The sequence below is a fragment of the Lepidothrix coronata genome, unplaced genomic scaffold (genome assembly GCF_001604755.1).
Source record: "Lepidothrix coronata isolate B3197 unplaced genomic scaffold, Lepidothrix_coronata-1.0 Scaffold190, whole genome shotgun sequence".
Taxonomy (NCBI): Eukaryota; Metazoa; Chordata; class Aves; order Passeriformes; family Pipridae; genus Lepidothrix; species Lepidothrix coronata.
Genome location: NW_016690370.1, coordinates 1,160,851 through 1,188,579, shown reverse-complemented (window position 1 = coordinate 1,188,579; position 27,729 = coordinate 1,160,851). Strand labels below are relative to the sequence as shown.

Sequence of the window (27,729 nt, the reverse complement as noted above, 5' to 3'; positions counted from 1 at the left end):
GGATATGGGGGGATATGGGGGCCATGGAGTACCTGGGGCCGGCACAGCCCTCACAGGGACACATGTGAGGGGATATGGGGGGATATGGGGGCCATGGAGTACCTGGGGCCGGCACAGCCCTCACAGGGACACACGTGAGGGGATGAGGGGCTGGGGGGGCACCCCGGTTATATGTTGGTGACTGACTGTCCTTCCCCCCCTCCCTGTGTTCCAGCCTGTGCTGCCAGTGCGGGGTGCCCATCCCGCCCAACCCGGCCAACATGTGCGTGGGCTGCCTGCGGGCACAGGTGGACATCACCGAGGGCATCCCCAAGCAGGGCACCGTCCACTTCTGCAAACAGTGTGAAAGGTGAGGTATCTAATCATCCTCTCCCTTCCTCCAGCCTTCCCCCGACCTTCCCTCCGAGGCTTCGGGTCTCATGGGATGTGCCAGCACCTCCTTGTGTGTATTTGTGTATGTGAGGGTGCTGGTGTGTAGGGTCTGGATGATTTAAGTGGTGAGTTTGTGCCACTTGAAATAAAATGGGAAAATCGGTGGGGATGGCAGTAAAATGCGCTTGGAATGCGTCAGTCTCAGGGTGTAGAGAGCAAAAGAGCACAACTCTGGTGAGAAGGCTCAGGGAGGATCTTCTCATTCCTGAAAATTCCCTGATGGGAGGGTGGAGCCGGGTGGGGGTCGGGCTCTGCTCCTAGGGAACAAGGGACAGAATGAGGGGAAACAGCCTCAAATTGCACCAGGGGAGGTTTAGGGAAAACATCTTCGTGGAAAGGGCTGTCCAGCCCTGGCACAGCTGCCCATGGCAGGGGTGGATCCCCATCCCTGGAGGGATTTAAAAGCCACATGGATTTGGCACTTGGGGATGGGAGTCAGTGGTGGCCTTGGCAGTGCTGGGAAATGGTTGGACTCGATGATCTTAGAACTGTTTTCTACAGGTATCTGCAGCCTCCAGGAACCTGGATCCAGTGCTCCTTGGAATCAAGAGAGCTTCTTGCTTTGTGCCTGAAAAAAATCAAAGCTTCCCTGAGCAAGGTGAGCAGCTGATCCCGTGGGTATTTCTCAGAGTGTTGGTATTGCATAAAATAAAGTCCAGCAAACCTGTGCAGGATTCCATCCTTCTAGAGGAGCTGTTTGGACTCGTGTAGAGTTTATAAACATTTTTAAAATTGTTTATACAACACTTGTTCTCACTGGTTTGTGACAATATGAAAGAGGGTTGCAGAGGTCTATATGTAGATTAAATCAAAAGTCACAGGTTCAAGTTGAATAAAGCATCTCTTAGGGTGAGAGTATTATTAGAGGAAAATATCTGAAATAGTGTTTTAGGCAAAGAATTGATTTTTACCACACTCCTGAAGGTTTGTGTTGGATCATTGCCTTATTGAGCTTGTTGCTGCTGGGTTAGTACTTAAATATAGACAATATTATTAACCATTTTACTGTCAAAATTCATAATTTCCTGGCATCCAGAGATGTTGAATAGTATATTCTGTTACTCTGGTGTGACAGACTGTGGTTTTATCACCTTTATTTTAGGTAGATCAACCTCCGTGTTCTACCCAAGCATTATTAATTAGATTTAGGATATTAATGTGTATATTTTTAATTAAAGTAGTTGGAGCTGGTTGTGCTGAGCTCTTGTCCTTTCCCACGGGCAGGTCCGGCTGATTGATGCAGGTTTCATTTGGACAGAACCACATTCCAAGAGGCTGAAGCTGAAGCTGACTGTTCAGAAGGAGGTAACTGGAGCACAGGATTCTCCTTGTGATTTTTGAAAAGCTTTTTTATGGCAAAAAAACAGGATTTTGTTATTGTTCTGAGATTTCATCCTGTCTAAATTTTGTCATTAAAATGCCACTCGTCGCAGTTGGAGGAAGGTTATTGTCTGTTCCAGTAAAGTTAGGAAAATACTGCTGTTATTTGTGCCCCAAATATATGTCTGTCACATATTTTATTGTATTGACAGTCTTGACAGGACTAATGAGGAAACCTTGAACACTTTTGTCTTTCAGGTGATAAATGGAGCAGTTCTGCAGCAGGTGTTTGTGGTGGAATACGTTGTCCAGTCTCAGATGTGTGAAGACTGTCACAGGATTGAGGCCAAGGATTTCTGGAAAGCTGTAGTGCAAGTCAGACAAAAGGTGGGGGGCAAACTGAATTTCCATTTGATTGTGACAGAACAATCAGGCAAAGAATTGGGAGATTTTTCTGGATTTCTCAGAAAAAGGTGGACTCACAGACAGCCACAGGGATACATCTTGTCTTCAGGGTTGTTGGTTTTTTTCTTACTGATCTTAGTCGAGAAAAACTTTCTGCTGCCCAGTATTATTAACATATTCTTTTTTAAATGACACTGGCAGGAGGATCTTTTGCAGATTGCTAAATATCCTTCTGTATTTTAAGATAGTTTAGAAACAGTGGGACAAATCGTTCATAAAGATTTAAATCTTTAAAGGAAATTGTTTTTCTAGCCACCAGTTACACAAAAATGAGAAATGGAAGCTTTAAGTAATTTGGTATAAGTAGAGCACTCTAAAATCTTTTTGGTTACTTGGTTTTGGCTTTGGATGTCCCTTCTCCAGATGATCTCTCCATATAAATGTTTATTCTCCAGAGATACTGCATTTGCACTAGATGGTTCTGAAATAAAGCTGAATAGTTTTACCTTTGCTTGGTTTTAGACTCTGCACAAGAAGACTTTCTACTACTTGGAGCAGCTGATTTTAAAGCACAAGCTCCATCAAAATACACTTCGCATCAAGGAAATCCACGGTGAGTGAGGTGGTTGGGTGGCCTTGAGGTGGAGTAAAGTGGTTTTAGGATGGGTGGTTTTATGTGGGTGTGCTGGCAGCTCTGTCCAGAGAAGCAGCAGATCACCTAGCCTGTGGATTGTCCTTGAAATAGGTTTGTTCATCATATTTTCTTCGCTTTTCAGATGGCCTGGATTTTTATTACTCTTCAAAGCAACAGGCCCAGAAGATGGTGGACTTTCTTCAGTGTACAGTTCCATCTAGGTAAAGCATTTAAATTTATTTCCTTGAGTACTCAAAAGCTTTTGGGAAGTGTCTTTTATCCTTCATTTTTAAACAATTTTGTAAGTGAAAGTGTAAGGAACCTGTATTTTAGTTGAGACAAAATTTCTTCTGCAGAGGTCCCGTGTTTCCCACTTAACCCTTGTAAAACTCACCTCATGCACTCTTCTATTTCCTTAATATTTGTATTGGTTGAACATGTATTTTTGTTGCTGTTTTTTGTGCTGATTATCTCCTGTAATTCAGGTAATATCCTTCTGGCTGCCTGAAGGCTCTGTTTTTATGTTTTATAGATCAAAATCATCCCAACGTTTGATCTCACATGACATTCACAGTAATGTCTACAACTACAAAAGCACTTTCTCTGTGGAAATCGTTCCAATATGCAAGGTACCTTCTCTCTGCCTCATCTTTAGGGTGTTGTGTGAAGTGGGAACAGTTTGGATTTGGTGATGGAGGCCTGATTGTGGTTTTCGGGGAATGGGGAGGGATCTGCATGGGAAATGCAGAAGTTACTGGGTGATACTGGCTAGAAAACTGAAAACACAAAGTTTAAAATTTGTATTTGAGAATTTTCTCAAGACTTGGTTAAAAGTGAAGGCAGTAGGGGTGTAAATTATGTTCTCTTTGTTTCCAGGACAATGTTGTGTGTCTGTCACCAAAACTGGCACAGAGCCTGGGGAACATGAGCCAGATCTGTGTGTGCATTCGAGTGACAAGTGCCATCCACCTCATCGACCCCAGAACTCTGCAGAGTGAGTGTTGGGTTCTTCTCTGCACTCTGGCAACAGCTGATTTTTCTGGCATGGTTACTTTTTGTTTATTTCCACAAAATCTCGTGTATTTTTGGACTTTAATGTTGTAAATTTGTCCGTACAGTAGAAATTTAATAGTCAACTAAGACATTGCTCTCCAAGCTTGATATTTTTTTTTTATCCCATAAGATCCCAGGCAAAATGTACAGGTTTAGTGTTAAATTCATGGATGTTCTCTGTCTCTGTAAGCACTTGCATTTCACTTAGGTGGCATCTAGTTTTTCTCTGGATTAAGTTTGTAGCCACTTTAGTATTAAAAGTTCTGTGCTTTGATCAATGGGAGCTTGACCAGCAGAATCCCTTTGATAAGGATGGATCCAGGAGAGTAATTCCTGTGAACAAAAGATCTGTGGATAAAGGGCCTGTGCTTCAGGCACAGGAGGTGTGATTTGGCTGGCACAGATCTGCTGCCCTTGTAGCACAAGGTGGCACTGTGGGTCATACCCTAAATATTTCATGAATGAACAAAATGTGTTTGGCAGCTGCCTTAATTTTGCTTAACGGTTCCTTTTTCCCAAGAAATTCTCTCCCTCGTTGGTGGGTTCTTTTCCAGTTGCTGAAGTCGATGGGAATACCTACTGGCGCCACCCTTTCAACAGCTTGTTCCACCCCAAGCAGCTGGAGGAGTTTATCATCATGGACATCAACAGGGTCCACGAGAAGAAAAAAGGTGCTGGGGCAGGTGCAAGGTCGAACAAGGTCAGAATTCTCTGTTTGATTCATGTTTTAGGACTCCTGTTCCCCTTCCCTCAGCTGAATTGATGTTCTGAGTTGTTCTGCCTTGCACAGTGCTGTTCTTTTTGCCACTGGCAAAAGCTCTTCTTGGGGTCATTTTCAGAAATTCTTCTCTGTTGGAGAGCTTAAACTCTGCTTTTTGTTATCATTATGGAAATGATTTTCTACAAGCTTTGCAACTCTTTAATTATTGAATTGGCTTTGTGGAAGTATATAAGCATTTCCTTTTGATCAGAATTAATGTATCCCTTCTCAAAAGGGATACACCCAGTCAAAAGCTGGATGTGGTTGAGAGTTATGTAGTTAAAAATAAGCCTTGAAAACACATTATAGAAACAGCCTTTCAGGAATTCCTGTTGGAAGGGGTTGGAATGTCCATTTCCTTGCTTTTGTAAGGATGAGAAATGAGGAGTAGCAATGGATACGTGGGATGTTTGGTGTAGAAACACAAGTTTCATTCCAAATGTACTTTAAAGTAGTGCTGCAGCAGTGCAGATGTTTTCATCAAGCAGTGATTGATTCCAATAATTTGATTTTTCCTTCCCCAAGCACACTCTGGCCGAGGCCTGGGTCCGGAAAACCTCGGAGCTGGACACGGATCATCAGTACTTCTGCTGCACACACCTGGGGCACATCCTGAACCCTGGGGACCTTGTCTTGGGGTCTGTACTCTTTCTTGGCCTTTATTAAATGATTATTTAATGACTGAATTCTTCAGATTCGCTGGAAAGTTGAACTGGTCTGATTTCTAAATGGAATCAGCGAAAGGGATGGAGTCATGAAGAGCTGGTCCTAATCCAGGAAATCTTGAGTCTAGAAAAAATCATCTTGTGTTAGCAATGAGGGAGCTGAAGTATTGCCTTTAGAGTGCAGGTTGGAATAACAAGTTGGACATAAATAAGTGGGAAGGATTTATAAAACACCACCAAAGTTTTATTTGTGTGGTAGCGACAAATCACCACGATGATGAAACAAGTGAAATTTTTGTAGGATTAGGCAAATTAGGTGATTCTCAAACAGGTTTAAACATGAATGTTTCTGGAGCTGTCTTGAGCCCAACAGAACCTCCGTGGATGTTGCAGTTTGGGGTCAGGAGTTTGGGATGTGCCACTGGACAGAATTTGGGAACAGCAGCTGTTCCTGGTTGTGACAGCTGCAATATTGATGTGGATTTTTATTTGTTTGGACTTCATCTGGAAACGTTTCTCTTTCTTAGGAGCTGTAACTTACACTGTGCTGCCCTTTAATGCAAACATGATCCACTGAGTTCAGTTTTGTGGATTTATGTAAAATACATTAAACCAGCCATTTTTGTTTTAGGTTCGACTTGGCCAACTGCAACTTAAATGACGAGTTTGCCAACAAAATGAACCCACACAATATTCCTGATGTGGTAAGAAAATTCCTGTCTCTGCACAGAGTTCTCTGCTCTTCCCAGGGCTAGTGGGGAATACAATTTTCCAGGGAATACTCCCCAGTGCCTAAAGGAAGAGGGGATGTTAACAGCGAAATTTGAACAGCGTCGGATTTAAGAATTAGTTTCTTGAATCTTTGAGCGCCCATTCTCCTGATTTGAGTTGCCCAAGTGCAGACCTGGGAGCTGGTTTGGATTTTGGGAGTGTTTTCCAGCAGCACTGCAGGGTGAGTGTGTAAAGAGGGGCTGGTTTTCCCTGCAGGTGCTGATCAAGAAGAGCTACGACCGCAGCAAACGGCAGCGGCGCCGGAACTGGAAGCTGAAGGAGCTGGAGAGGGACAGGGAAGCCCCGGATACAGATGATGAAAGGTTCAGTATCTGCCTGGGTTTGTCCAGTGATAGGTGATACAGCAACAGCAGACTCCAAATAACCTCCAACTGAGTAGAAAGAACAAGGCAATTAGAGTTAAACTAATTAAAATTAGTTGGAAATTAATAGGTGGTAAAAAACAGGCAGAAAGAGTGAGTTGGAAATGTGGGAATGCTCTCAAAAATCGGGTCTGGTGGGGCTTTGTTTCTTTGGGTTTGTTTTATAAATTTGCATGAATCCAGAGGATAAGTGAGTAAAGACATTCCACATCTTTCACAGGCAATACCAGGACTTCCTGGAAGATCTGGAAGAGGATGAAGCCATAAGGAAGAATGTCAACATTTACAGAAGTAAGGCTTTTTCATCTGCTTAATTCAACTGCAAATCCTGGCTCTTTGAGGGGAAATACTTTTCCTGAACTTGTGTATTTGCATTCTCTGAACTACTCCTGAATAGAGAAATATATTTCACAGGTGTATTTGCCCTGCACTGCTGATGGTTTTTGTTTCCTTGCCTCTGAGAGGGAAAAACATATTTTCTCCCACTGCTGGGTGAAGGATTTGATACATAATTCATGTTTTTCCACAAGGGGAATTGCCATGGGATTGTTGGTTTTTAGGAGGTTGTTGGTTTTGTGATTTGTTGGTTGGTTTGGGGTTGTTGGTTTGGTTTTTTTCTCCTTCCTTCTCTGGGGTTGGTTTGGGGTTTGTTTTCTTTGCTTAACTGTTGTTTTTGGGGTTTTTCTGTGTGCTTTTAGATGCAGATATTCCAGTGGAGAGTGACACAGATGAGGATGGGCCCCCCAGGATCAGCCTGGCTGAAATGCTGGAGGATCTCCATATTTCTCAGGATGCCACTGGTGGGGAGGGAGCAGAAATGCTGACGGAATAACAGGGCCCTCTCAATGCACTAAATATTCCCTGGGCGAGCAAAAACTACCCAAACCATCACTAAACATTTCAAACTGATCTCAAGATCGTGAAAAGGAGCAGAATCCCCTCTGTACCCTGAAATAATGGTCCTGAATTAACTTTTTATAGATGATATTCCACAGAATCAGCAATCCGAGTTCAGTTTCTGCTGCAAGCGTTGCAATGTAATTCCAGAAGTTCCTCCCATCCCTGAGAGCTCTTTCCTTGCAAGTTCTGCAGTGTAAAGGGCAGCTGACTGACTTGGGGATTATCCACTGGAATTCTGGAGACAACTGAGAAGGAAGGATGTCCAGAGGGAGAGATTTTATTCCAGTTTGGTGGATTTTTAGGTAGAGTGCCTACCTCTTCTTACTGCTTGAATTTCTTATGTGGGGAAAATTTTCCCTGTCTCTTTGGCACAGTGGTTTGAAACCTTTTATGATATTGGTAGATTATTCCATGTATTAATATTTTGGGGAAGCTCAGGCCTGTAGTTCCTGTTCCCTTGGGAAGGGAACTCCAAATATCCACAAAAAACTCCCCTGCAAAGCCCTCGATCAGAAAATTCTGTGGAGTGTTATGAATATTGTACTATAGCCATGCCTGTATCAGTGGATTAAAAGCAATATGCACAGTGTATAATTAATAAATAAATCAGCTATGAACTCTTAAAAACCTCTACAGGTATTTTTGGTCCATCTTTTTTTTTTTTAGTTTGCTTTAAAAACAAATTTCCCTCTGCAAGCCCAGAGGGGACAGAAGTGTGGGGGGAGGATGTCACAGGCTTGAAATCATCTGGTTTTATTTCATTTTGCTGCACAGAGGTGCTTCAACAGAAGTTTTACGAAGAATTTCTGTGAACATACATTTGATTTAACTCTGTAAATACAATAAAGTGTCCAGTACAATTTGTGTCACCCTGAATAATAATTTCCTGTTGCTGGCAGGTGAAGAGGGAATCAGAAAAGCTGGATTTAAACTTTTCCTTCCTCTCCAAAGTTTTCCCTCAGGAGTTTTGGCTGTGGTGCTGTGCTGTCATTGGAGATGTCCCTCTTCTTTCCCCCTTTCCCTGCTTTGTTCCCAGCCTGTATTTGGTTTCAAGCATCTTCCAGCAGGAGTTTTGTCTGGAAAGTCCTGAATCCATGGATTGCTTGGCTTTGGGAGGATTTGTTTGCTGCCTGGGAACACGTGGTAACAGCTCTCCAGTGAGTGGAAACCAAAGTTAGTCCTGATTTTAGGTTCTGCAGTGTCCCTGGGGGAGCTCTAGGAGGCTTAGGGGGGTGTACAGCAAATCAAATGTTTGCCAAGAACTTCTCCCTGACACCAGATCAATGATTTCACAAAAAGTACTTAATTCACATAGAAAAAAGTTGCCACTTGTTCTGCAGCTGGTCCTGAAAATCTTTAGTCTGTGGGTTGAGCCCCAGTTTAAAGCTCCTCCTCTCCTTTTATAGGACAGAAGTTATTCAGTATTTTAAGCCAGAAGTGCTTAATGATGCACTGATGTTGGATAATTTGGAATTGGAAGAGTCATGCCAGAAGCTGTTGCAGGACTTCAGTTATAAACTTTTTGCTCACAGAAAATGGTGAAGGACGACGTTGTGCTGCAAAAGCCAAACCCTACAGCACAAAACCTGGGTGACTGAGGGAAACAAATACTCAGAAAGGGGTGACTGGGGTTTGCAAACACTATTTGAATTTTTTTTTCCCTAGAGAAACAGTCTTATGTTGATGATGAAAAGCTTAAGGGTGATGATTTCACCTTTAAATGCTTTAAAACCCTGTTAGTAAATTCCCTTATGTAACTGCAGAGGTTCCCAAATTAGATTGAGGTGGAAATTATTCAGGTGAAATATTGGCAGGAAAATACTGTGAAATTTGTGCCAAATGACTCAAAGGACAACTCCTGTGTGGGTTTTGGGAGGTTGCAGTTTGTTGTTGTTGAGATGCTGATCTGGTGGGGAGTTCTAACAGAATCAGTGCTATTTTGATCTCTTTTACTCTTGGAAGTAGCTTAACTACAGGGAATTACGGGGGAATATGGCATCATAAATTTTTCCTTCAAGAATTTAGCCCAATATATGGATTTCTTCCTTTTGCTTGGTTGGGGTTTGGCATTGTTTCAGTGGGTACCACTGAGAAAAGCCTGGCTCCTTCTTCCATACTGTTTCCAGGTGGATACAATCCCACCATGGCAGGCACTGGCCCATTCTCCTGTAAAAGTTTCCACAGAAAAACCGGAATGTGCCTGTGATGAGCAGGATAATCCACCTGGTGTCACTGTTCCCTCACATGCACGGCCCCAGCCAGGCTGCAGCTGTCTGAGGAAAAGGTGGCTAAAAACCCCGGGAAAACTCTTTATGCCCACGTAGTTCCTAATAATTTAAGCTTAAAAAACCCCACCAACCTAAGGAAAAATAAGACAAAAGCTGCTTTGACCTGATGTTAAAGGACTTAATTCCAGTAAACTGCTCCTTCTTGTGGCAGATCCATCCCAGCTCACACCTTGCCAGGGTCCTTTATTTTAGTTCCACCTCCCAGAGCAGTTCAATGTAGGAGGGAGACTCATGGGGTGGCTTCAGGGGGGATTTGCTGTCAGAATTTACCACTTTTTTTCTGTATTTAGGATGGAAACCTGTTTAAGACATGTCAGAAACAGGAAATGAAGCTTCAAACTTATCAGGGTTTCGTTCCCTGACAAACCCAAAAGTGTGATGGTAAAGAAAGAGAACTCCTTGGATTTGAATATTCGGATTTCTAAAATGAAACCACTTTGCAGGACACAAATCCACAACTAATGGACCTTTTCATGTCCACCAGGAGAACGTTTCAGCTGTGCCAAGGGCTGAAAAGACTCAAAAGACTATTTTAAAGTCAGTGACAAGACAGAAGGGAACTCTTTCAGCTGTGAATTATTTGGCAGGTTGTTTGTGCACCACTTAGTCAAGGAGACTGCAAGGATTATAATTAACACCTGTGTTATTAATTTGGCTCTTCCTTAATTCCTGCCTGTTTGTAGGGCAGATCTGAGATAAGAGAGGCTGCAGTTTTTACCCCAGAGCTCTGCTGAGGTGAAGTTATGCTGATTTATGAGAGCCTGACAGTAGGAATGCAGCAGGAGAGGAAACCCTCAGAGTTGTTTGAAGTCCTGGGTTTGGTTTAGGCTTTTCCTTAAAAGGTGAATGATCTTGGTGAAAATAATCCACAGCTGGGTCCTTTAGGAGGCTGGAATCCCAACCTGGCTCCACCCTCCTGGCAGGGAGTTGTAGGGACTGAGAAGATCCCCCCCAGCCTCCTTTTCTCCAGGGAATTCCCTGCACTCTCACAGGATGCAAGGGACACACAAGATTGTTTAACCTCAAAAACCAGTTCTTTTAATATAGATTTATATTTTTTAAAAAAATAATTTAGAATAAATTTCCTGCACTGCCTTAGAGCTTCGGATCCAGAGCCCCCACCCCCCTGTTTTTAGCTGGGTGCTGGGTGCCTGGACCCCCAGCTGCTCTCTGAGGGGGATCACAACTCACCTACTGAACATCCTGTGGGGTTTTTTATGGGGTGATTACAAATCAATTGGAGCAGGGGCAGAAATCACACAATAATTGATGCTCCAGCACCCACAGACTCCTCCCCTGACGCTCCCTGAGAGATGAGCTCTGGCAGCAGAAAGAGCTCCTGGGGAGCATTCACACTGTCCAGTTCTCCCCTCTATCCCTATAAAATATACCTAGAAAAACAGCCAAGTTAATCCCATTCTAAATAACATTTACACTGTGATATTTTATGACAGGACAGCTGTAACTCAGCTGTCACATGAAGCACTTTCAGCTGAGCAGGAAAAGTGAAGCAGAAAGTTTCAGCCAGGCAGGACGGAGTAATATAAGGTCAGCTTGGCAAAAGCAAACAGATCTGCTGCAAACTCTCAACCCTGCTCTAACCAAAATCTATGCAGGATGAACAGGAGGGTGTTCTGTGGGATGCAGAGGCCATAAAGTGCTGACAGGTTCACTGAGAAGCAGGATTTTCCAGTCAGATAATGAACAGCCAAGATAAGAGCTCGGATGTAAACAGTGGCATAGACAAAATGCATGTGTTGTAGTGCAAAACAATACAAGTAATGAGGAGTATGAACTTATCTCAGGCTTCTAAAAACTGCTAGGAGTTATCAGAAGCAGAGGGGGTAAAATGTGAACAGAATTGTCATCCTTATTGTTTTAGGAAGCGTTAACTCTTTGGATCAACAAAACACAGATTAAAGTTTAATGAGATAAGCTGTAAAAGTCCTGCAATAATAATCCTTCTTAATGAGGATGCTGTGGATCCAGCAGGATGGATTGTAGCTGGAAAGATCAAAGAGTTTCCCAGTGAACAGCACGAGCAGTTGGATTTTAGCAGCTGTTTATTATTTTGTTCTTTAGTCTCAACTCTTGCTGAACCAGCGTTGCTTGAGTTGTACAATTGAAACAGGAGATTCCCTCTGACAGGCAGGGATCTGGGTGGTGCTGAACATCACCCCCACTTGCCTTTTTAGTCCAAAGGACATAAATTTCACCTTATAGACACAGGGGTGGGAGGTGAGAGCTGGTCATAAAGGTGGGGAGTGGAAATGAGAGAACCAAGCTGGTTCTAGGGCAGAAAAGAACTTTGGCCAACAGTAAAATTAATCCTTTATGGACAGAAAGTCCCTAAGCAGCCCAAACTGCACACACTCTGAGGCCAGCAGGCCCAGGAGAGAGCAACTCCTTCATGTGACTGATAACAAAACCCCAACAGCAGCTGAACAACCATCCCTGCTCCCCTCACACCCCCCCAGCTCAGCCCACAGGGAAAACACGTGTGGAATCAGGAGCTCTGTGGGGCACAGGCAGCTCCTCATGGATCTGATCAGATCTTCTGACAGCGTTGAGGAGACCAACCAGCCACCCCAGTGGCTGACAAACAACCTCCTACTCACGTGGACTGTGAGAGAAAGTTTGTCCCAAAAACTTTTCTTGGCTGAGCAAAAAACTCGGGCAGAGAGGGATGGCAAAGCTCCAGGTGCTGGCAGGAACTCCCAGGGAGCTGCCCTTGGTGCAGGTGTCCCCAGAGAAGGGTGTCCAGGCAGGCACTGCAGGGAATGTCCCATTTCCTGTTCCTCTTGGAATAGTTTCTGCCTCAGCCACTCATTCATTAATTGGGGTTTGTATAACATTTGGCATCAGGGGTGAAGAAGAATGTCTGTCGTGGCCACTCAGTGCAGCCTGAGGAGCTGGTACAAACTGCACTGATTGAAAAAAACCTTGGAAAATCCCAAAGCAGCTTGTTCCAGTGGCTCTGCTCCATGCAGAGGGTGTCTGTTCTCAGCTGGGATAAATGTACTGAGTGTGTGGCTCGTTTGATAGACACCAAATTACACCAGTCATGGAATCTCCTGACCCAAGGGACCCACAGGGATCATCCAGTCCAACTCCTGGCCCTGCAGAGACACCCCAATAATCCCCCCCTGTGCCCCAGAGGATCATCCAAACCCTTCTGGAGCTCTGGCAGCCTTGGGGCTGTGCCCACTGCCCTGGGGAGCCTGGGCAGTGCCCAACCACCCTCTGGGGGAAGAACCTTTTCCTGAGATCCAACCTGACCCTGTCCTGACACAGCTCCAGCCGTTCCCTGGGTGCTTGACCCTGATCAAACTGCCAGGAGATGAGCAGGCACAGGCCTGACATTACAAATCCAAACCCTTCTCCCAAATCTGCACCTCAGGCACTGCTTCCAGCAGGAACCTGCCCGGGCAGGTCAGCATTTGGAAACCGAAACAGCAAAACAGCCAGGAGGAACTGGAATGGGACATCTAAACCCTGTATTTAATCCTGGAAATTGTGTACATCAGTGACTGTCAGGACAAGAGTGTGATGAGTAAAATTCATCAAGAAGTTGAGGAGGTTCAGCTGCCACTCAGCCCCTGGTTTCCTTTGCTGGGTTTTGGTGCTTTCCTGGCTGCATATCCCACTCACCCTGCCCAGCTGGGACCTTTGGGGCTGTGGAACAGCACAGAGAGCTGGAATGACCCTGGAATGATCCTGGAATGACAGGAGCAGACTGTCAGGAGCCCAGGGATGGCCACATGGAACCCAGGCCATTGCAAAAGAGGCACCAGGCACTCGAGGCAACGCCAGGAATTTGCACTGGGGAGACCTGGAAAGGGCAACAATAAACAAAAGCACACCCAGGATGAGAGTTCCTGCTCCTCCAGCCCGGTGTCAGATTCCTTCATGTTGATAAATCCTCTGGATGTACGTGTGCAGTCTTCACTATAATTGACTGTAAACACAGCTCTGGTGATCTGTGCACTGAGCTCCTTGCCAGGCACACAGGGCACGTCCCTCCAGCACATTTAATGCAAAACACTGTCCTTCTTTATCTGCTATAAACTGACAGTTTGGAAATAAAATCCTTGTCTCCAAAAATAGGCTAATAATTGACATAACTAAAATACTCTGTGTTCCCTATTGTCTTCCTAAACATCAGTAAATACAATTTATATGAATGAATATCAGTAAATACAATGTACATTAATAAACAGCAGTAAATATAATGTACATACTGAGCATGAAAGCTGCTAGGAGCTAATCCAAGCTAGTTACTTCTTTATCATTATATTAGTTTAATAAAACATACAGTTGGACTTGAATCTGAAAGTATTTAAACAGATTTTTTTTTTTTTTACAATCACAGAGATTATTTGGGTACTGTCAAAAGAGTTGTGAATTGAAGCACAGCTGCCCTCATTCTCCCAAATAAATTATTTTCATATCCTGTCTTATTTTCCCCTAATTACAAACTGGGAAAGCAACTGAATCTCACATTGAGATGACAAATAACATAATTAGTGTCTTCACTTGGTTTTGTCACCGCCTATGACTGAATCTCACTCCAGAAGTCATTTGACTGCCACCCACTGACAACATCCCAGTCTCCTGAAGGACATTCCAGGAGCATCCCTGTGCTCCAAAGAAGTGACAAAACTCAGAGTCGGTGGGAGAAGTTGGATCTGTGTTTCCCTGTGTGCCTTTCTCTGCTCTCTTCTTCTCCTGGGGTGATTCCAAACCCTGATTCCAGATGCCAAGTTCATCCCAGGCTCCCACCCACGTCCACTGGAGGAAGCCACAGCACAGGAATCTTGTGTTTCTACGGCTTAAAAAATACGGAATTTGGAACAAAACCTGTTACAGCCAAACCCAGCACAGCAGTGACAGTCTGAGGGCTCAGGAGTTCATGTTTCAAACACTACAGGAGAGTAAAAGAGGAGGTGAAAGAGGGGAATAAGAGACTTTTCCTTTTAAGATAAAAGGAGACTTGTATTTTAAGTAGGGTTTTATTTTCAACTGAAACCCCTCCCACCAGTGAATCTGTAGTTCTGTGTTCTGTGCATGACATACACAGTTTATCAGTCTTCTAAAAGCAAAACAAAAATGCTCTGGCTTTAGAAAGTCCAGGAATACGAGAATTTTATTATAAATTTTTGTAGAAAATTTTTTTTAACTTTTAACAACTCAACTGCGGGATTTGCAGAACGATGATGGGCCAGTCGAGTAATTCATTGTATTAGATAATCCAGGTGACTAAATAAATACTGAAATCATTCTATAAATCAATGTGTCCCCCGGCCAGTGGTGTGTCCACATCTCTGGCAAACAGGAGCAAATTTATTGCACGGAATTTGTCAAGATGAGAACTCTCCACATCCGAGCAGCTCTGCCTGGAATAACAAAATACACAACAGGGGTTGTTTCTGTACAAAACCCAGCCCTGGAACTCCAGCCAGTCTTGAAAATTGAAAGCTCTTTTAAGAAGCAAATGGTAAACAAACAAACAAACAAAAACAAACAAACAACAAAAAAACAAACAAACAAACAAAAACAAAACACAAAAAAAAAAAGGATTGATTGGAGTTGTTTGGGCAAAATAATTGGCTGTCAGAGAGCCCTGGAATCAAGAACAGGAGGAGATGCTGCTGCAGGATAAAGCAGTGCTTGCACACAGTTTGTTTCTAAACAAAACAGAGCGTTAAGAAAACACCCCTTTGATCCAAAAGGCAGGTTGAGGATGTTACTTCACAGCAGAAACAGCATTTTCCTGCTGGTTTCCAAGTAAATGCCAGAGGAACTGGAGGGCTGGGCTGAGCTGGGCAGCGAGGCAGACGTAGGTGGTGTAGAACAACATCCCCACCATGGAGAGGTTGAAGGAGTAGAAGAGAACCTTCTCCCAGGGCTCCATGAGGTAACTGCAGGTGATCAGCTCGAACTGGCAGAACAGCCAGAACACAAAGTTCTTGGTGCTCTTCACGTCCATCCCCAGCTTCCTGCTGCTTCCAAAAGCCTTCCCTGTTAAACAGAGGAGAGCTGGTGGGAATCCAACCCTTCCATCACCATCATCCACCACAACATCTCTTTTTTCCCATAAATCAGTTGCCCAATAGTTGTGGCAATACCAGTCCCCAGGCCAAACTCTTTCCTAATTTTGCCTTGCACTCGGTTGCTCAAGACTCTGCTGAAGCAGCTTAATTCCAAAAGCACTTCAATCCCTCTCTCCCTCTCCACTCATGGATTTGGATATAGAACTTTCATTTCTACTCCTGCACACTGGATTTTAGGTCTTATGCCTCACTGCTGCTGGAATTCCCAGGTGTAAACTGGGAATACGCAGAACATCATCCATACAGAACTATAAAAATAGATATAAAAATATATATAATATATCTAAAAATATATATAAAATAAAAGGAAGCTATATACATGTTATCCAGCTTTTTCTGCAGCAAAGTTTAAATTGATCTGTTGCCAGAGTGAACAATAAATTATAATAACAATTAATAAATATATAATTTATAAATATAATATATAAATATGTAGATATATAAATATATAATATTTAATAGTATATATAATATATAAACATGTGAAATAATAAATAATAAACACTTTTTTTAAAGCTTTGTGTTCAAATCAATGCTAATAACTACTGAGTGTTACATTATGTATTTAGAACACAAAACTGGAGAGGGAAAGGGAAAAAAGGGCTATTTCAGTTATTGGTTGTTCCTGTCATTCGGTAAATAAGAGGAGACAACCCAAAAACTGGGATTCCCCACTGTTTGACTGGAAAGGAAGGAACTCCTGGTGGTGTCAAGATCTGTGGAAAGAAACTTATTCCTCAGGAATTAAAAACATCTAACTCCATGGAACAAAAGCCACTTCCCAAAGTTTTTAGAGATATTTCGTGTCACCTTTTTGCATTTTGCTCCCGTAACTTCCCCCACCTCTTTTCCTCCTGACAGGTGAGATAAATTAATGCTCCTGTAGTTAAAAATTATAACTACTTGTAGCAATATCCTCTCTCTATCCATGCCCTTTGCAGGCAGGTTTTACTAAGTCCAGGTTACACTTGAGCCTCTTATCATCAAGAGCACCATAAAGATGCTCTGAGGAAAGACTTTTCCTCCCAAAAAATCGCTATTTTAAGCAGCAGAACTCACCTCTTCACTCGTCCCTGGTGACAAAAACACGTCCAGGTGGGAGATGCTTCCCAGCACTTGTTGCCCTTTGGAGCTGAGCTGCTCCTCTGTGGCTGGAGAGGCAGAAACGAGGAGCTTTGATCCTCAATTACAGAGAATCCTCCACACCCCGCCCTCCTCCACCACTGCTGAGAGCTCCTCTGGCCACAGCACTGGGAATTATGCAACAGGGGCACCAGTAATTTGATAATTTGTGCAGAGCCCGAGTCGTGGAACTGTGGGCAGGGGGGAACACACGAGGTTGAAATGATGTTTAGCAAAAAACGCTCCCAATTAGTGCCTCCCCTAATCCTGAATCCCCCAAAACACCCCTGCCTCTGTGGGATTTTAGGCTGCCTAAATGGGATTTTAGGCTGCCAAAGTTCCTGCAAAGGGGCAGTTTAATGTCTATGCAAAAATCTGGTGACAGAGAGTTAAGTGGCCACAAAAATGCATCTCAATTAATATGTCACAGGAAAGTCTCTGCTGAAGCCACCACCTCCTTTTGCAACCTTTGATTGGTATCACTTTCAAACAGCTCCAGGTATCTCCCACACCTCCATCATCCTCATCCGGGGTGGAGAGAACACGTGGCCGAGATTTTTGTGAGGAAAAGGTGCTGAGCTTTCCTCAAAAAAGTGCTACAGAAACAAAACCAAGCCGCAGACGCTCGAGGCATTTTAATGATCTAATTGGACAAGTAAAGTAGGTAGAAATCTGCATAATAAATGCTGTTCTAAACTATAATAGATGATGTTCTAAACTATCTGCCTGCAGCCAAATCATTTCCAAATATGAATCAGCTTCATTTTGGGATGATGTGCCACAAGCAATGTCTGAGGTAGCTGGGCCTCACCTTTCCTCCCTTCCCTACCAAACACAGCCTGAGCTCACCCATGAGCAAACACTGACCCGCTCCCTCAAAATTTTGTTTTTCCCCCATGGCTTTTCAACAAAATTTTCTGTTTAAGAACTGTCCAGTTTCCCACAGAAAATTCAGAAACGATAAATGGCTGCCCCACATCCAACCTCTCTCCTGCAGAGGGTCTGCCCCGGGTGTGTCTCCTGAGCTGGACCAACTCCTACATCATGGAAGGTCCAGATGAGAATGGGCTCATCAAATGTGAAATATGACTGCCCTGGGGCTCTGCTGCAGGATTTTAAGAGTTTCTGCTTTCAACTTGACTTTCTCAGCTGAGTATTTCAGTGGAGTGTGGGGGGCAGGGGTGGGACAAGGAGTTTTTTGGGGGTTTTAGGGCAGGAAAATGTTGTAGATGACATTTCCCCCCTGGTGGGCCAGCATCTTTATTTCTTGCTCCTCACCTTCCCTGTGAGGTGGATCAGCCTCTTCTGAATCCTTCAGCAAGATGTTGTGGCAGAGCCCCAAATCCCAGGGCAGCACAAGGCAGGGCTGTCTCCTCTGCCCTCTGACTCTTCTCCAAAACCATCTGCATAAAAGCCAGCAAAACTCAGGTTATCGCTCCCAAGTATCAAACCATTTCATTATTTCCAGCAACTCTCCACCAGTTCTTTCAATAACAAGTTCCCGCAGTTGAAACTGGGCAAGTGAGACTTGCCTGGGTTTGTTCAGCTCTAAGAGCACCCAAAAGTTTTTACCTGAGAGCTGAGACCGTTGAGAAAGAGGTGGGTTATAGAGCAGGTGGGGTTGGGAAAAGCAGGATCCATTCCCAAAGTCCTGCCGGGGTGTGTGGAGCCCCCCAGGCGTCCTCTGTTCCTGCTTCCTGAGCTGCTCCTGCTGCTTTTCCCAGCCAAAATCCCGAGGGGAGATAAGAACCCATTAATACCTTTCACAATGCATAATGAGGTGTGCATGGCTTCACTCAGAACACAAAAACCGCCTGAAATCCCTGCCTTTTAAGGCAGTTTAAGATACTTCTTCACACAGAGAGGAAAATAAAAAAAAACCAAAATTCTCTTTAAAATTAAAAGAAAAATAAACCGACAAACCCCTCCAGACAAAACTATACTCTGCCTTTGATGGATGACTGCAGGTACATGAAGAAAGCACATTTTGAAAGCATTTTTTGGCAAAAGATCTTACTCTGAAGAGCAGGAATGAGCCCCTCCCAGTACCACTCTGTCCCACAGGGGCTGATCCCTTGTTTTCAGGTCTCTTGATCCTGTTGCCCACACAATTAAATGTCAAAATCTGTTTTTAATGCTTCTCACCGTGGTTTCCTTGCCAAGCAAAGTCAAACACAACCATATAAAGGTGACACAGCAATTTCCCCAGCAAGGGAAAATTAACCAAACAAAGCAGAAATATTCAAATTACCGCTGCACTGAAGGAAATCACCCACCTCCCTTTTTCAGTTCACCAAGGTTCCCCATATGCAAAAGCAGGAAATTTGGGTTTATATAAAATTTAGAAGATTAGCTCCATAAGCTTTCCCCCCCCCCATTATTTCATGCCTTATAATGGGATTTCCTGATGTCTCCTAAGATACAAACCCATATGAATCTGATTGTCTTCTGTGTGGCTCCTCTGCTGTCTGGTATGGTTTGGGTTGGTATAACTACATAATAAAGCTGCTTTTGTCTTCTTGGTCATCTCTTTTGACCAAATTCAAGTCTTTGAGACCAGAATTTCTTTTCCCAGCTTAAATGAAAATGGTCCAGGGCTGAAAAGTATGGGATGCATGGAGAGATAGAGGGAATGAAAGGAAATAAGCCTCATTTCCTGAGAAGACCAAGGTAAAAGTGCCTGAAACATCTGTGCCCCACGCCTACACACTGTGATAACTCATTTATCTGTCTGGCTAAAATCCAAAGGCTGGAAAATAATGGAAGCAGAAAGTTCAGGTGAAAAACCTCTTCCTGCCCTGTCCCTCCTCCTGGTGAGGACACGGTGAGGTCTGGCAGGACAGAGAACCTACAGGACACACACCAGTGTTCCTGGAAAGGACAAAAATTGCCCAATTCTTCACAAGGTTCGAGGTAAAACAGCTGGCATGTGGCTCCAGAACAACCAGCACCAGCAGCCAGGTTATCTGGGGTGGTATCACACCTGCAGTGGGGCTGTAAATCACCACAGAACAACCGGGATGGGAGATGGAGCCAGATAAGGGATGGAACTCGATAAATGGAGCCAGATAAGGGATGGAACTCCATAAGGAATGTGCCTCCAGCTGCTGGGGCTCCACTTGCTGCTGTTTGTAATGCAAATAACAGATTGTGATGATTGCATTGTTGGCTGCAGGAGTCACAGACCCCACACCCAGTCAGACCAGTTCAGGAGCTTGGTTAATTATGCAGCAAGGCAGATAATTAAGTCAGTGAAAACTCTGGAAGCTGGGGAACAGCAAAAGCACGGCTGGATCAGGCACAGCCAATTCCAAATTCAAGGTGATACCACACCATTAAATGTGTCACAAACCGAGCATTTCACAAGGGCTGGACAGTTAATTGTGTCGGTTGTGAGGAGCAGTGAATTCCCCGAGCCTTGTTCCATCCCCTGGCAGACTGTCACCTCCCTTTTGGAACCGAGGGTGGGTCATTTAGGAACAGAAGGGATCAGAGGAGGCAGATCTGTGTCCCTGCACATCTAAGCTCTGCTTTCTCCCTCTTGTTTCTCGAAGCTGGTGGCAATATTTCTCAGTCTCAGCTCTTTTCCCACGCTGTGGCATCACTCACTTTATAACTGCTGCTCTTTCAGGTGCAAAACAAATAGAACTAACCAGGAAAAGCTGCCTAAAAGGAGTTTAAAATCCAGAACGGTCCAGATGCAAAGCCAGGAGTGAGTTGCAGAGCTGGGATTAGGCTGATTAGACCAGGAATTCTCCTAAGACCGAGGTTCTTCTGGAATTTGCAGGATCATTCTGTATTTTTGCTTTAAAACAGGGGTGACACCACCTTTCTTGCAGGGCTTCAGCACACGTGATACAAGAGCTGACCGAAAAAGCGAGGAGAAATTTCACCTGGCTCCCAGTAAAGAAACAGCTGCAGTTCCTCTTTGTTTTAGACATTTTTACACGGTTTACAAATTGTGACAGTCACAACAAGCAGGGTTGTGTCAAATTCTGTGGGAGAACTGACCAACAGGACGTTTAAAACCACGCAGGACGTTTGGAAGTGTTCGAGGCCTGGGCTTGGAGCAGCAAAGACTAAAAGGGCAACAACTAATTCGAAATGATTACAGCACAAAACCTTCCTCCATCTAATGCTGAAACTGCAGGAAACCGTGTTCTGGCTTTGGAATATGCAAAAGAACATTCCACAGGGAGCATCAAAAGGATAATAGGTGTGGGTGCTTGGTTCTCCCTCCCATGTGTGTCAACAAACACGTGGCAGGGGTGAGAATCCACCAGAACTGGGGCAGAGGATTCCTGGGGAAGAGAAATTAGTGTGGGGTGAAGTCCAAGGAGTTGGATTTCAGGAGGGAAAGATGAGGAATTAAAATTTGGGGAGTTTAAGGAAATATGAAAGATGAAAGGATGAGCTCAGTGATTTTCTCTTGTTATAACCAAGGGCCCTCATGTCCCTCTGAGCCCTCACAGCCCCTCAGTGTCCCCTCAGTGTCCCCCCAATGTCCCCTCAGTGTCCCTATTTATAGTGAAACCCCAGTTGGTAAAATTCTTCTTGCATTTGAATACATAATGTAGAAAGTGAAAAAATAAGGCAAGAGGAAAGCACTGAATTATCACCCAAATAACACATATTTTTCCTCCAAAAGGCCACATCAGTCTGCCTGTATTTGCTTTATCTAAAACTGACTTTAAAAGCCCTTGTCAAGGTCATCAAAGTGAAACTATTTCTAATTTTATTTCAACTAAATTTTCTTTTATCCCGATGCCATCAAGGTGAAACCATTCCTAATTATACTGAAACTAAATTTTCTTCTATCCCTACTCTTTTAAACTCCTGTTTCAATCTCTGGTGCTTTAGAACTACGAGGAAGAAGAATATTCCCTGTACCTCTGAAAGGAAAAAGGGGGTATAGATGATGTATAATAAAGGAAACATGTCTAGAAGTTTCTCTTGCACTAAGGAATCAGCCCAGGCTGCCTTATGGGTGCTTTTCACAGGGTGGGAGATGATTTTTAGTGAAATTTAATCCCCTCTAAGGGCAGAGAAGCCAATTGAAGACACAGGAAATAATTTGTTTGCTTAATTGCTGCCTCCCAGAAACCAGAGAAGGGAATATCCTCACCCTACTCAGAAAGAGGAGTAGGGATAACCCAAGTTAGACTTGGCCTAGAGCACTAATTATTACTGTAAAAGAAAATCCTCATGTCTATTATCAGTGTTTAAACTGTCTACAAAGACCCCAAATACATAAAATTTGTGTGCACTGATTTCTCTGACCGAATATCCAGTCTTTCTCTGTAAGAAGCTTTATAAATTTGAAAGGCCAAGATACACAAAAATCCACCTTTTGCTTAACGAGGTTACATTCACTGTTCTCCAGGACACACAAATTTGGAACCTTCAGCTTTTTAAAGTCAGCTCTGGCCATCTGTACTCGGCAGGATTCACCTGATATTTTATCCCTGTAATTAAACTGATTAATTGTGAGTGAATCTGAGGCAGATTTTTCTTAATCTTGATGTATTTTTCTCTTGGAAAGCGAATCTTCTGCGTTTTCTGCCCTGCCAAGATAATCAGTGTTGCTGCTTCTTTATTCCTATTCTTTTGACAGAGGTTCAGGCCTTTCCCTCGACAGGAATTCTCTTTGTTTGGATCCTCCTTTTACAGGTGGCCCAGTTTCTCTGGGACTGTGGGGTAAGAAATGGGAATTTCTTTTCTGTCTAATTCCCAAAAATAAAATCTGAAGGATAATTAGGACTGCTCTAGAACTCCATGAGGGAAAAAAGAAAGAAAATAAATATATTCATACTTATAATTTAAAACCCAGTCTGTGTAGCTGTAATTACACACTGGCTGCACATGTATGTGTTTTACTACTGGTGCAATAATGTTAATTGGGTAATTCTTTGATTAATTAATATTTTCCCTGTCAGCTTTCCTATAAAATACTGCCCTGTGTGAAATTTATTAGGTTTTATTGCTGTTTTCTGGAAACTATTTCACACTGTTGCAAAACAGATCAGCAAAGAGGTTTCCGTTCCATAGTTTCATTCCCAATGAAATCAAGCCCTCCCAGAGGGATGTTATTTGTCTCTACACACCCAAAAGGTGGATGCTTTGTTAAAGATGACAGTTATTTGGTAAATTAATAACACAAAATTAATGAACAAATCAGTAAGAACTGCCATTCTGGAATTTTCATCTTTGATCTCCCTCTGTGCTCCCTTCTTAGTCGAAAACTGTCAGAAAGTCTCATTTTTAACATTTCCTTCTGCTTTTCCCTTTATCTCCTTCTCTTATCAAAAGCCATTTTTCACTGCAGAATTTTCAGAATTTTAGGGCAGATGTAAAAATACCTCCTTTTACGCTTATCCCTCTTTATGATTAATAAGAGAAGTGTATTGACCAGCCTGAAAAGAGTGATTCCTTTCAGAGTTATAAAAGGCTTCCATCCCATCTCCTCAGCTGATCTCAAACGAGGACATTTGCAGTCCTGGAAGAACGAGGCTTTGCTGCTCCATATAAATCAAAATCTGAGCTCTGGGGCCAATTTAATCACAAAGGAGATTGGGAGATATCCTGGAACACGCAGACACAATCCCCAAAGGATGGAGAACTCCAGAGCAATGGGAAGTCACACCTTGGAAGAAAAATCCACCAGGGATTTGTAGATTTAAAATTGTATTTACTGTCAACCTTCCCAGTGTAACTACAGAGAAACCTCTCCCAGCAGGAATTAGAAGCCAGAGTGTAGCTTTGGATCCTTCATGGATTTACGAACCGTGTTCAATTACATTTTTAATTCTTTCCTCATACACAACGATTTTATGACCTTCCCACCTATCAAAGCACCATAAAACCAGGACTCTGCCACTCCAGAGAGACTTATTTTTCCAAGACTTTACAGACTTACTATTAAAGCCCATTTCATGTGTCATAAACTTTTATGTCAAACATTCATCCCTGGCTTGCTTTGCTGTTGGAATGACATAGTGGATCTTATTTTAAAGATAAATTAAATCCTTTCAGCCCCATTTTCCTCATTCCAGGTGTAACCCTGGAGGACCACTGTAAAATATCATTTTTGAAAACAAAAGGCAAAACTATCCATAGTTTGCCTCATGCTACTTAAATATGGGAATGTCATAGTTGCCTGTCTTCATATGCAGAGTTCAACCTCTAAAATGAAGGATATTTATTAATATGCTCTCAGTTGGAAGTGGCTGGAGAAGGGGAGAGACTCTGAGGACACAAAACAGTCATGTTAGCTAAAATTCTGCCACATATTCCAAGATAAAGCAATGCATTAGGCAAAGATTTAGATGTGATTAAATGATACCTGTGTGTCTCGATGAATCATTTGAATCTGTGAGTCACAGGAATCCAATTTGCATCTCCTGCAAGAGATTGGATTTAGTTGTCATATCCATACGTGACATTTCACCCATACAAATTTAATGCAGGGCTATTTGGTGCTCTTTCAAACGATTTTTATTTAAAACATGCCCGAGGAAACAGTTTTCCAGCCAAAAAAACCATGTAATTTTCAAGTGTTCCAATCAAAAGTGTATTTTTTGTGAAAACCCTAAAACCAATGTCAGTGATTCCTTAGGCAGGTATTTATGACAACTCTAAGATCTTCAATACCCTTTAAAAATATTCCTATTGTAAAGAAGAATAATCTTGGGCAATTTTTTAAACTAAATCTTGAGGCTGTCGGGAAACAGAGGGGGGTCCAGGAGTTATGGCAGAGTGACAGTTCCAGGCACTTCAATTCTGACACCGAGGAGAAATCCAATATATTTACACCTTTACATCCTGTTTTTTACAACTTTTAAGGAGTTAAACACCACGAACTGCAGTTCAGCAGCACAAGAGTGAAATTACATTATTTATACTTCTAAACACACAACTGTTAATGTTATTAAATAGTTGGGCAAATGACTGTCAAAATATATTCTGTGACAAGTACTAGTAGTTAATGGAGTTTATCATTTATTAGTTCATTCTTTTATTCTTTTATTTTGAAATTATTTTATTATTCATTCTTCTTTACTACAGGAGCGTGGAAAGAACAATTTAATGGGATTTTTTTTCCCTCTTTCTCATTTATGCACTGGGCTGTAATGGCAGAGGTCCTTGGATGTGAAATAATTACCCCATCCCTTCCAACCATCCCCAGTGATTCCCGACGTTCCTGAGATAAATCCAGGAGATCTGTGAGCAGCAGAGCACGGGCTGAAGGTCAGTGGCACTTATTTATGTGCTGAACTGCCTTTCCAGAGCAGGGTCACACTTAAAAACCCTTCACTTTTAGATTGCTCAGCAGAACTTGGCTATTTGGAGAAACTAATTTCAAGAGGCACCACTTCATTAAATGTCCCTTGGTATCAGGCAGGAATAAAGAGTAAGTGAACTTATCAACCTTAAGGAAGTAATGGAGCAGGTTTAGAAACGGCAGCTGCAGTTTTAAATGTGCATTACTTCATCCCAATGTGACTCATCCCAAGTATAAAACACATATCTTTATTGAAAATGGGGGTTTCTCGCTCCTTCAGAGAGGTTCTGTGTGCCTGGATTTCTTTTATTGCCCTTCCTGTCTTGATGTTTGCCAGTGTGAGACTTGTGAAATATTTAAGGGCCCATTTTATTGGGGTGGGAGACCTTTATTATGTGCCATCAAATTCACTGGACGAGCCCTTGAACTTCCTTATGACTTCTCAACTTTGGAATTAAAACTGACTGTGAGGGAATTTTCATCTTCCCCTTCTACCTCAGCAGTGCAGATTTTCCTGACAGCCAGTTCCTGGGAGTTTTAGATAGGAAACTTATGAAAATAAAGAAAAATGCCTTCAAATTTTACAAGTAAAATGTAACAACCATTACAGGAGCAAAGTATAGGAAATTTAATTTTTTCACTGTGGTTCTACAGTTCCCTGTGAGTGACTGAAACCCTTGCTGAAGGGAAAGCTTTCAAAGGCACCAGGTTCAAAGGCATTAAAGGAGTGGGGTCTTCCATCTCTTCCAGGGGAGTCAGGCTGGAAATACATCCTGCTCCACTTCCAAAGAGTTCTGTGATTCAAGACTTCCATGAATTTTCAGCTCTAGACAGGCCAGATAAAGAAAAACAATAGAAGAAAGATGGATGAATATGCATCCACCCCCAGATTCTGCACGTTATGCTGTGTTTTGCTTTTCTCTCCTCACAAACATCAATTCAGGAATTAATTCCTCTTGCTCCTGGTTGAGAACATAGCAAGTAGAACTCCAGTTTTGGCTGGTGGCCCAGTTCCTCTCATATAAGTGCATCAGCCATCTCCTGTTCCATCACAAATCCGTAGCATCACGTATTTGTTGCACAGAAAGTGCTGGTAGTTAATGCTTAGCCAAGCTGTGAAATTATTTCTTGAATACTTTACTTTTTCCATTACAGCGAGGAGCAGAAAGGAGAAACTGCTTTATGGGCACACCGTTATCTGGCTTTATTTCCAGAGCACAGGATTAATTCTAACATTAAGATGTTTCTGCTCAGTTGATTTGCCCGTCCTGAGGTGCTTTTAAAAGTTAAAGTAGAAGGAATTTTTGGCTGGGAGGGTGGGGAGGCCCTGGCACAGGTTGTCCAGAGAAGCTGTGGCTGCCCTTGGATCCCTGGGAGTGTCCAAGGCCAGGTTGGAGCAACCTGGGCCAGTGGAAGGTGTCCCTGCCCATGGCAGGGTGGCACTGGATGGGCTTCAAGGTTCCTTCTAATCCAAGTGATGCCCTTTTTCTGTGGCAGGTCAGGTGAAGCCACAGCTCCCGGACTCCCTGAGCCACGCCAAGGGGTGGGAGTGCAGGAACACAAGGGAAGGCCAGAGAATAGGATGGGGTCAGACCCTTCCCTCCTCCAGCAAAAGCTCGGGACACAGTGAGTGTGTGGAACACTGGATCACCCCTCCAGCAAACACCTTCACTTCCCATTTATCCCAAGGTCTCCTTTGTGCCTCCAGTGAGCACCAACAAACAAGACTCAGCAACATCTCCTGTCTCTGCTTTCCATGTTGCCCAAGCTTGTTATATTTGGCCGTTGGAGTTTCCTCTGGAGAGCAGGGATGGGTATCAAACACAGGACAAAATCCTCTCCAGGTGCAACATCCCAGTCCAGTGTGTCCCTGGGAGTGGGTTTTACAGCCCAGTGGGTTGGAAAAGCCTGGTTATTGCTTTCTGTGGTTTTTTTAGGAAGCAGTGACTAACTGTGTCAGCTGGGAAGAGTGCAAATCCCTGCTCCTTATTTGTGGAGCATTACTAATGGATTGGGCATCGGGCTGCTGGGAGACAGGACCCCTGGATAAGGATCTGATGGTGTGAGGACCTGCTCAGGTTACTGGCTCTGTGTCCTCAGCTCCCATATTAAAGCAAGTTGTGATGATTTTCTACCCACATCCCAGATTTACTGCTTATTCTGGAGAAGCCCAGCTCTCTGTAGCAACTTTAATAAAGGAAAAAAGCAGGTTAACAAAGGGCTCACAATACTCCAAACAAGAAGCTTTTCTCCCCCTGTATTTCAGTTTAAAATCGTTTCATTCACTTGGCAGAGTCGGCCTCCTGACTCTCAATTTGAGCAGAGAGGTCAGCAGAGAACAATGTTTTTGGAGAAGTCATGAGCTATAAATAAATCCCTTCATAACATCTGATGAAGAGCCTCCTGCAGAGGGACCCGTGTAAATACATTCCAGCCCTTCCACGCTCTCCCTCAGCCTTTGTTTGCTGCTTTTTGCATCAGCTGAAGGCGGCTGCCACTCATTCAGCCCCTTTTCCAGGCAGATACAGAGAACGTGGCACCTTTGGGGAGCCGGGAGGATGCTGAAAGCAGTGGAAAACTGGATTTAGTATCCCCATTTTTT

The 27,729-nt window shown here is 43.3% G+C and overlaps 1 protein-coding gene across 2 annotated transcripts; it reads left to right on the top strand.

Moving 5' to 3' along the window:
* The first annotated feature begins 22 nt into the window (after positions 1-22).
* NMD3 (NMD3 ribosome export adaptor) lies at positions 23-7,954 on the top strand. 2 transcript variants are annotated; one of them, XM_017831406.1, is made up of 16 exons: positions 23-64; positions 215-349; positions 934-1,030; positions 1,657-1,737; positions 2,011-2,139; positions 2,680-2,770; positions 2,934-3,012; positions 3,324-3,420; positions 3,668-3,785; positions 4,399-4,544; positions 5,130-5,242; positions 5,901-5,973; positions 6,257-6,363; positions 6,644-6,714; positions 7,122-7,259; positions 7,306-7,954. In XM_017831406.1, exons 1-15 carry the CDS (start codon positions 24-26, stop codon positions 7,253-7,255), a joined length of 1,512 nt encoding a protein of 503 aa, XP_017686895.1. In that variant the 5' UTR covers position 23; the 3' UTR covers positions 7,256-7,259; positions 7,306-7,954. The 2 variants fall into 2 exon arrangements, with proteins under 2 accessions (XP_017686895.1, XP_017686894.1); XM_017831405.1 differs by having other exon boundaries at positions 7,122-7,954.
* The last annotated feature ends 19,775 nt before the right edge of the window (positions 7,955-27,729 follow it).

Bases quoted from the DNA above. Each gene is read 5' to 3' on its own strand.
- NMD3 (XM_017831406.1), top strand. From the start codon at position 24: ATGGAGTACCTGGGGCCGGCACAGCCCTCACAGGGACACAT. The intron at 3,013-3,323 runs GTAAAGCATTTA...TATGTTTTATAG, and splicing joins CAGTGTACAGTTCCATCTAG to ATCAAAATCATCCCAACGTT. The intron at 3,786-4,398 runs GTGAGTGTTGGG...GTTCTTTTCCAG, and splicing joins CGACCCCAGAACTCTGCAGA to TTGCTGAAGTCGATGGGAAT.